The sequence below is a fragment of the Condylura cristata genome, unplaced genomic scaffold, assembly GCF_000260355.1.
Source record: "Condylura cristata isolate star-nosed mole 26May11 unplaced genomic scaffold, ConCri1.0 scaffold00013, whole genome shotgun sequence".
NCBI classification, from domain to species: Eukaryota; Metazoa; Chordata; class Mammalia; order Eulipotyphla; family Talpidae; genus Condylura; species Condylura cristata.
Window position 1 is genome coordinate 5,812,741 of NW_004567114.1, and position 9,732 is coordinate 5,822,472.

General features: G+C 61.5%; 1 protein-coding gene across 1 annotated transcript in view; it reads left to right on the plus strand.

The window, feature by feature from the left end:
- SYNE3 (spectrin repeat containing, nuclear envelope family member 3) overlaps nt 1-9,732 on the plus strand; it is a 41,195-nt gene that overhangs the window by 3,586 nt on the left and 27,877 nt on the right. Inside the window, exons 2-5 of the mRNA XM_012724659.1 lie at nt 1,883-2,055; nt 3,284-3,593; nt 7,913-8,074; nt 9,402-9,725. Of these exons, the coding sequence (XP_012580113.1) occupies nt 1,883-2,055; nt 3,284-3,593; nt 7,913-8,074; nt 9,402-9,725 (969 nt within the window). The remainder of the gene's footprint in view (nt 1-1,882; nt 2,056-3,283; nt 3,594-7,912; nt 8,075-9,401; nt 9,726-9,732) is intronic.

Consider the following 9,732-nt stretch of genomic DNA (forward strand, 5'->3'; position numbering starts at 1 on the left):
CAGCACAGTACTCAGCACAGTACCACCTGATTTGGCTGCCTTGAGGGAAGGTCCTGGCCAACCCCATTGCTCTATCTCTTCTGGTCCAGTGCCCCAGGGCACTGGTCCAGGTCTCCCTCTCTCCACCCCTCCTGACTGGCCCCACTGGCCCTGCCTGAGGGAATCTCCTGTGACAGCAGTTCAGTCAGGCACCCTTTCCTTGCTGGCTCGGGTGGCCGGCTGTGCCCTCTGGACCGCGTCCTTGCTGTGCCGGGTTATAGAGGAACTTGCACCTGCCTGAGAGCCGTGACGGGACAGCAGTGCAGGGTGGGACCGATTTCCCCAAGGCTGGCTTCGCTTAGCCACGGTCTCTGCCCCTGGCCCAGCCCACTGCCCACAGCGCGGAGGCTGACACTTCAAGGTGGGTGATTCTGCTTCAGGACAGGCGAGGCTGGTGCCGCTGCCTTTGGAACTGGCCGGCTCTCTGGCCACCAGCTCACTCCCCAGCCAGGGCGGTGGGGCTCGGGGCCCCCCCTGGCTCCCCACCAAGCCCAGCTTGCACACATTCAGTGGGGCAGCCAGGGGCCCCTCTTCTCCACCCTCAGAGAAGGGTCAGGGACAGGCTGGGTCAGGGGATGGGCAAGCGGGGGTGTGACGGAACTGACCGCCTGCCCCCAGGGACAACAGACAGGGCCCTAGGGCAGATGTGGCCTGGCGGGTGAAGGCAGGTGGCAGGTACGTGCCACTGGTAATAACAGTGGCGAGAAGGTTGTGAACAAGCTGCACCACCCCACACTCACCATAACCCCGGGTCAGCCGGCCTCCCCACCCAGGGTGTAGGTGGTGGCCTTGGAATCGAAATCCTAGCCTGTTTGAATACAGTGACCAAGTCTCAGCTGCCAAAGTGTTGGCAAGATAACAGTGATGACGCCAGCCACGTGAGAGGCGACGGCATGGAGATACTGCGGTTTGGCTCCAGATAATAAAGCAAATACTCCGCAGCGGGAGCGCCGTTTATGGCCGGGCGGTTTCTCAGGGCGGAGCGAGCTCTGCCCGGTCTGAGCGAGCAGCAGCTCCGTGGCCAGGCCACGCCAGCCTTCCTCCCTGGGTCACGGGATGGGTGGGGAGTGGCCGCTGCCGGGAGGTGGCCCAGGGGACTTGCCGGGTGCAGGGTGGCCTCAAACCTTGCATTTGCAGCGGGCGTGCTCAAGGGCGTGTGAGGGAGGCCTGGTCCCCCGCGCCGAACATGAGGGTGAGAGGACACGAGCAAGGTGCCAGAGGAAAACGTCTGTGGTACGGGAGAAAGAGGGGCGGGAGGGGAGGGCCCGACGGGCCGGGCACGAGCGCTGACCCACCGGTCCGGGAGGGCTGCTGTTCCTGGGCTGCCGGTGGTTCCCGGGCAGCTCTCGAGCCATCACCCGCCAGAGCTGCCCACCTGGAGTCCCTCCTGCTTCCTGGTAGGGCAGCTGCGGGCACGAGGCCTCGGGGCAACCTCCCCCTCAGGAGTCACGGGGGGCTGGGTCTGCGCCCCGCAGGCCCCGGGGTCAGACGCCCACCGGCGACACGCTGGCACAGGCTTGTGCATTTTCTCATTTAAACCTGGAAACAAATGAGAGCTCCAGGTGCGCTCCGTGCCCCATTTGCAGACGAGAAAATCAAGTGGCGATAATGAAAGTGGTCCCAGTGCACACACTGGAAAGGGCCCAGTGGGGAAGGCAGGTCAGCAGGCAGCGCCCGGCCAGTCAGTGCTAACCGCCACTGCGCCCAGCCCCAGGCGGCACATGGTCACACAAGGCTGCCGGGGCCGCGGCGAGACCCCCAGCTCCCCCAGGGCCTCCCCATCACCCCACTGTCTTCCCCACTGTTTGTGTTTTACCTGGAACTGGCTTTTGTGCCACGACAGAAAATATGCCAGCTGGAGCCCGAGGGGCGAGTCAAGGTGGACCTGGTGCTGCGGGCGGCCGAGGCTCTCTTGCTCAGCTGCCACGACCTCCAGAAGCCCGAGATCCTGGCCCAGCTGAAGGACATCAAGGCCCAGTGGGAGGAGACGGTCACCTACATGACGCATTGCCACAGGTAGGCCCTTGCCCGGCCTCGCTCCCCTGACCCTCGTGCCCACCGTCTCCTGGCCGGGCCGCCGCCCGAGGGAGGCCTCTCCAGCCCGGGACTGCAGGAACAGGATGTTCTCTTGGGCCGGGGCCAGCCCTGCCTGCTTCTTTGTCATCATAATCGAGCCTAATAACATAATAGCCATCGTGTGCTGCCAGCAATGAATCTAGCGGCCATGGCTGTGTGTGGAGCCGGATGACAGAACCGTCCTGGAGGAGGAAGGCTGCTGCCCTCCTGCAGTTTCGCCCAGATTCTCTGCCGGCCCGAGGGCGGGGCGGGATCGGGGGTGGGGGGCGGCCTGGGAGTGCCTCTGGTTCTGCTGTGCACGCTGGGATAAGTGAGCCTCAGGCTCCTCCTCCGGACAGCATCTAATCAGGGGCCCCTTGGAGACCTGGGGAGGTGACAGGGGCTAGGGCACGTCAAGCGGGGGTCACTGTGCTGGCCCACAGTCAGCCCTCGGGAAGCAGGAGCTGCCAGCACCCGCTCCATCCTGAAACCGGGATGCCGGGGCGACTTCCTGCTCGTCCAGCCCCTTCCCCTGGAATTCCAAACAAAAGTGCTGTGTTGGCTGGCCAGATGGGGCCGTCGCCACGTTATAGATGGGGAAACTGAGGCACAGGAGGAGGCAGGGTTGCCAGGAAGCTCATGGCACCCCTGGAACCCACACACCGCCACCCGTGCTCCCATCTCACACCACACCAGCCTGCTGACCGTGGCTCCCGTGCCTGGCCCGTGCCCAGCACCCGGCCTCCTGCCCGCCATGGGCCGTGACGAGCCGGCAGACGCCGTCATCAGCATGCTCCCTGCCCTGAGCCTCGCTCTTCTGTGGGCCACAAGGGTCAGAGCCCAGGCGGCCCTGTGGACTACCCCAGAGAGAACAACGGGGGTTGACTGGCGACTGTGGGAGTTTAGGGCTAGGGCTTGGGGTGCTGTGGGCTTGGGGGTCCCCAGGCTGTGTCAGGAGTGCTGGTAGTTCTTAGACCTGAGCCCTGATCCTCAGAGCCACCCTAGGGCCAGCTCTACCGGTCAGAGGAGTCGGCTGGGCCCCCGCCTGAGTGTCAGCAAGCCTCCTGGGTGACTGAGGCCCCGAAAGGGCATCACCGTGCCCCCGACCTGCAGCCCCCAGTTCCGGGGAGGGGGGCAGCCGCCTGGCGCCCGTGCCTGCAGGGCCCTCACGCCAGGCCTCTGCCCGCAGCCGCATCGAGTGGGTGTGGCTGCACTGGAGCGAGTACCTGCTGGCCCGAGATGAGTTCTGCCGCTGGTTCCAGAAGATGCTGGTGCTGCTGGAGCCCCCTGTGGAGCTGCAGCTGGGCCTGAAGGAGAAGCAATGGCAGCTGAGCCACGCCCAGGTGCTGCTGCAGCACGTGCACAGCCAGGCGGTGCTCCTGGACCGGCTGCTGGAGGAGGCGGGCTCCCTCTTCAACAGGACCGGGGACCCCAGCGTGGACGAGGACGCCCAGAAGAGGATGAAGGCCGAGTACCACGCGGTGAAGACCAAGGCCCAGGTGAGCGGCGTGGGGACGTCTCCTCCCCTCCGGGGCGGCCGTTACTGCTCTTTAAGCAGCCCCCACTCACGCACGCCCGACCCCCACCATCTACCACCCCCCAACCGCTGTCTGCCACTCCTCTGGCTGTCGCTCCACCGAACCCCCTCACCAGCACCCCCCAGCCCTCTGACCTACTCAGCCTTTGCTCCCCACCCCCATTTCCTCCCGCTTCGCCTCCCACCAAATCGCCAGGTCCGTGGCTCCACGGCCGCTTACTCAGGCAGCCTCCCACCACCTCGCCGGCCTGCCCGCCGGCCACCCGCCTGCTGGCTCAGCCATGTCTACGCTTTTCATTACGTGACCCAGTGTATCAGAGGCCACTTCCCGCGTCAGGTCACTACGACAGGTACCGGTGCTGCACCCAAAGCCCTGAGCCCTGGCAAGCCCCGCTCTCTCCCTCGCCCGCGCCCTCGGGCCGACGTCCGGCTGCCCCCGGCCAGCCTTCCACTCTCCACCCTCCGCTGACCCGCTCCCCACATCCATGCACCCCGTGTCGAACACACACGGGGGCGCTCAGTCCCTGCGCTGACCAGCTAATGGAGGGGGCTCATCGCACCCGCCTCCCCTCCGTGGCCTCAGCGACCCTGACCGCTGCCCCGGGCGGCACCTCCAGTACCATGAAGTGGGGCTTCGGGTCCAGCATGTGTGTTGGGGAGGGCGCAGTTCAGACTGCTGCAGGTGGAGCGGTCCAGACTTGGCCTTTCCTCAGTGGGGACCCCACGCCACCCCGCCATCCTTTTACCTGCTAGCCATATTGTCACCTCTGAAAACCCCTCTTGACACTGACATGTTAACCAGCAGCCGCCCTGGGGCAGGGCGGGGGGCACCTGTGGACGGGTCCTCGTGCCCACCCCTGGAGGAGCGTCTCCCCAGAGCAGCGGACACGGGACTCCGCCAGAGGAAGCCTGAGAAGTTGGAGCAGAGGGCCAGCTGGCTGCCGGCACCCTGCCTGTTTATTTGGTTTGCTGTTGTTAATCCTCGGTTCCGTTTTCTGAAGGGCCAGGCCATAGCGCCCCTTCCCTGTGCCCCAGGCGGCTGGCCCGGGGGTGGGCAGCACACCAGGGCCCCCACCCCCAGCCTCTGCGGAAGCATCAGTCCCTGCGCCCTGGTGATCGGTCAGGTTCTGACACTCCTGCAGGCCCTGGCTGCCTACACTCGAGCCCGCTGTTTGGGCGGAGGGGAAGGTCAGGCGCCTCCCATCTGTCACCTCGCTCCGCTTCCCCACGCGGCCCTCGCGGCCCTCGGCTGCAGCTGAATTGTGCTCTGTGACCCCGGGCCTGGCACGGAGCTCAGCTGGACTCCTGCCCTGCTCGGCTGCATTCCCCCATCACCAGCCCTTTATTTACTCTGGATTTCCGCAGCCTGACGGCTCCTCGCTCACACGCACAGCGCTCCCCGCCCCCAGGCACCTCATTGAAGAGTCTGCTTCCCTGCACTTTATCACCTGTCACAGTTTACAGCTCGCTCGCTCTTCCTGCCGCTGGGCTTTTCCTGGGCGGGTTGTGATGGATGCAGATAATCCCAAGGGAAGAGAGCTGCAGGCCTTGGTCTGGTCTCCAGCTGGCTGCCCTGGTCCTCAGCAAGGACTGCTCCTGGGCCTGCTTCCTGCCTCTAAAATGGGAACATTTTCTCTTACTTGCAATGATTGTTGCAAAGGTTAATATTTTTCCATTTGTAAGGAGCTTCTCTGGGGCAGGGAGGCAGACACATATTCTCCTCCCGTCTGTTGACCCCGCCCCTTCGGGGACTGGTGACCTAGCCTCTGCCTGGCCAGGGCAGTTCCTGGACGTGGCCGGGCTCCGAGGCCATCAGCTGAAGCCAGCAAGTGAGGCCCACGGCCCACCAGCCCAAATATTGGGGGTGGGGGTGGGGGTAAAAAGCAGAGTCTGATGACGCCAGGGAGTGCTGTAAAATTCAGGTGTTAGTGTCCGTGCCTGCTTTTCTTGGCCACCCTCGTCTGCTTGGCCCGTGTGTCCACGGCTGCTCTGCGCGTGACCTTAGCAACACAAAACCGGCTGAGCCGTGCGCAGAATCACATGGTGGCCGGACTGCGACACCCCTGCATGACAGGGTCAGCCCGCACCCGCGGCCCAGAGCAGCGATCTTCACCTCTGACTCTGACTTCTGCTGCTAAGTCTTGTCTGTCAGGGTTGCAGGAGCTGAGCGAGCTCCCAGCACCAGTGTGGCCACCTGTGGGAGGGCGGCCCCTGGCTGCTGTGGAGGGCGAGGAAAGTGCCTGTCAGCCCCAGGCACATGGCAGGCGCTTAGCAAGTGGCAGTGCCCCTCTGGTGCTCCTGGGAGGTAAAATGCACCACGCAGGCAGTCGGTAGGTTGCCCCAGCAGGTGGCAGTGCCATCCAGAGCCATTAACTCAGCAGAGGAGGTCACGGTGACCAGAGCAGATAGTAGCCAGCCAGGCCGGGGCAGGGATGGGTGTGACAAGAGCGCCCTGGGGAGCAGGTGACAGCAAACAGTGATTTCTCACCAGCTGCCTGCGTTGTCCGGGCAGTAGGGTGACACTCCAGCCCTCTGTACCCCAACGAGCAGGTCCTGCCTTGGCATAGAGCCTCTGCGGCAGAGGGGTGCCTGAGGCGCCTGAGGGGGGCCAGCGGTCACGTCACAGCACTGGGCTCCCAAGGCCAGGCCTTGTCCACGGGACCACAGACCCGCACCCTGGGGTCCTGCCCTTGACTTCCAGGCCGTGAAGTTCAGTGCAGAACCTGGGGGAGTAGGGAGTCGTCGGGGTTTAAAGAAAAGGTGCTGTATCGTAGCAAATCAGAGAGCCAGGCACACAGTGGGTCTCACAGTGAGAACACCGTAAACTCCCGAGCGCCGGCCACCCTCAGGACACCCTCTCCTCCCCGTGTGGGTGGCACTTCCGTGGGACCGTGTCACTGAGGAAGGGGCCGCAGCCCGTCGACGGTGAGACTGGAGCAGCCTCGGTCTCGAGTCTCAGTGGTCCTCGGGCCAGTGACCCGGGCAGGCCACTTGGCCTCCTGTGCCTCGGCTTCGTCGCCCCCCACCCTGGGTGGCAGTGACACCGCCTGTGCTGGCCAGGCGTGTGTAATGAGGCGCAGTCACATGACATCTATAACGCGTGCCCAGCACCCGTGAGCACCCAGTCACGGCGTGATGGCCTGGCGCCTGCTCCCTGTCTTGAGCACCCTCCGCGGGCGTGGAGGGAGAGGAGGCCAGCTGCGTCGTTGGCAGACACAGCACTGACCGACGCGCTGTGCTGTCCACAGCCAGGAGTTTCTTGGCTCATTGCTGATAAGGCAGAGGGAAGAGGGAGTTGTCTCCCGCGAAAGGGTGGAGTTGACTGGGTCCTAGACCTCCTGCGCACACAGGCACCCACGCACACCCGTGTGCACACACATGTGTGCACAGGCACCCATGCACACCCGTGTACACACACATGCACGCACAGGCACCCACGCACACCCATGCATGCACCCAAGGCCCTGGCGCACACAGCACACATACTCAAGTCTGCACCTGCACACTCACACACACATGCAGATTCACGCACACATAACACTCATGTACACACACGCACACACATACTCATGTACACAAAGCCCTTGTGTACAAACCACACACTCATGCATGCACCGGCACACCCCCACACACATGCAGATTCATGCACACATAGCACTCATGCACATACTCGTGTGCATATGCACATCTATGTACACATACTCATGCACACATGCAAAATCACACACATAAGTACTCATGCATACACATGCACACCCACACACTCTCACACATGCACACACACTTATGTACACACACTCATGCAACGTGCTAATTTATGCACACATAGCACTCATGCATGCACATGCACATGACACACTCGTGCACACACTCGCACATGCAGACACTCGTGCATGTACACTCACACCTGCACATACACCTATGTACACACACTCATGCACACACGCAAATTTGTGCACACATAAGTACTCATGCGTGAACATGACACACTTGTGCGTGCACACACACATGCACACGCTCATGCAGACACTCGTACATGTACACACACATGCACACACACCTAGCACACACATTCATGCACGCACCGGCATGCACACATACACACTTGTGCACACCCATGCATGCTCATGCACACGTGCAAAGTCATGCATACACACAGACTCACACGTACACATGCACATACACACTCATGCCCACACGTATACATGCATGCACACAGAAAAAAGCCTCGAGGCCTAGAAGAACCGTCATGGCCACTGACTCTCCCCTCTGCTCCCACAGGATAGGGTGACCCTGCTGGAGCAGGTGACCCGGGAACATGAGCACTTCCAGGCGGGCGTGGATGACTTCCAGCTGTGGCTGAAGGCGGTGGCGGACAAGGTGAACGGCTGCGTGGGGCGGAAGTGCTCGCTGACCGCGGAGCACCGTCTCTCTGCACTGCAGGTAACGCGAGTCTCCACCCGCCGCGTGGCGCTTCTGAGCAGCAGTTGATCTAATGGGATGATGCCAGCATCCACCATGCAGCCCCCCACGTGAGCTGCTGGCCCTCAAGCTCAATCTGATTGGGGCTTCGGCTGCTTGGTGGCGTCTCTAAGCCCAAGGAGCCTTTGGAAACCGGAGGCCACAGCAGGGGTCTGGACACTGGGCCTCAAATGGGGGCATTTGGCAAGGTCTGGGGACATTTTGGTGTCACAGCTGGGGATGGGGGTGGGGGAGCTGCAGGCATCTAGCGGCTAGAAACCAGAGATGCTGCTCAGCATCCTAGGGTGCCCAGCACACCCCCAAAACCTCAGTGTCAGTGCCTGGCGTGGGGGTGCTGGCTTGCAAGCAGGAGAGGCCAGGTTCGCTCTGGCCAGGAAAGGCTGGCTGTGCCCTTGACTTCTGAGCTTCTGATTCTCTCGGTAAAGTCAGTGGGTACATCATCTTCATAATTCAAGAGCCACTCTATGTATTTTTTGCCAGCACTATATAACACCTGTAAATTTCTTTAATATTTTCATTTCAATTAACTCACCTTTCAAAAATAAACCATGAACAGTGAATAGCCACCTTATTCACAAGAGCCTCCCACCCAAAACGTGTCAGTTTTGATCAGCAGAGCATTGGAGAAACCCACTGTAGACTAGACTCTAGATACAAAGGAAAACTCACTATAAAAGGAGTGAGCTACTGTGTGACCGCAGCATGGGAGGCTAAAACACCATATGCTGAGGGAAAGAGGCCACTTTCAGAAGACAGCAGTCTGTGCCACGGTGCAGTTCTAGAATCTTCGGGGATGTTAGCACTGTCCTTCATTTAGATAATGACGTGGACACGTGGGCATGGCGATTCTCAAAACTCTCGAATGGGTAGTCCGACGACTCCATGTAGATTACTCTTCAGTACGGCTCCACAACTCTTTGAAAGTCTTCTCAAAGAAAACACTTATAGGGGCTGACATGAAAATCAAAAACAATAACCTTGTGTGTAGAGGGAAAGCTGTCACGGTCATCAACAGGAAGCCAGAGCCCATTCAGAATTGCTAGACGGCCATGCAAGCGCTTATAGGAGACCCAGCGGAACCGTCGGGACACTTTCCCCTCCACCTAATTAACACCTTGACAAGGCTGACGTCCTCAGGTTTCCAGTCAGTTATGAAAGCAGACGGTTCACTGCTTGCCAGGCGCCTCTGGCTCCCCTGGGAATCCAGGAATTTGCGTTTCGTCTGCCTTTCCCGGGGACCATGCAACATGCAGCAGACGCTGTTTCCTTCCACCTCCTGACCCTTTAGGACATGGCCAAAGACTTCACCAGGTCTGAGGACTCTCTGAAGCAGCTGGAGGAGCAGGCTGCAGGGGTGATCCAGAACACCTCTCCTTTGGGTGCAGAGAAGATCACCGTAGACCTGGAGGAGATGCGGAACATGCTGGAGAAGCTGCGCGGCCTCTGGAAAGAGGAGCAGGAGCAGCTGCGGGGCCTGTCCACATCTGAGGGGGCCCGTGAGCTGCAGGTCAGGCAGCTGGAGGCTGAGCTGGGGCAGTTCAGGAAGGACCTGCAGAAGCTGGCTGAGGAGGGCCTGGAGCCGACAGCCAAGGCCGCCACCGAGGACCAGCTGGTGGCCC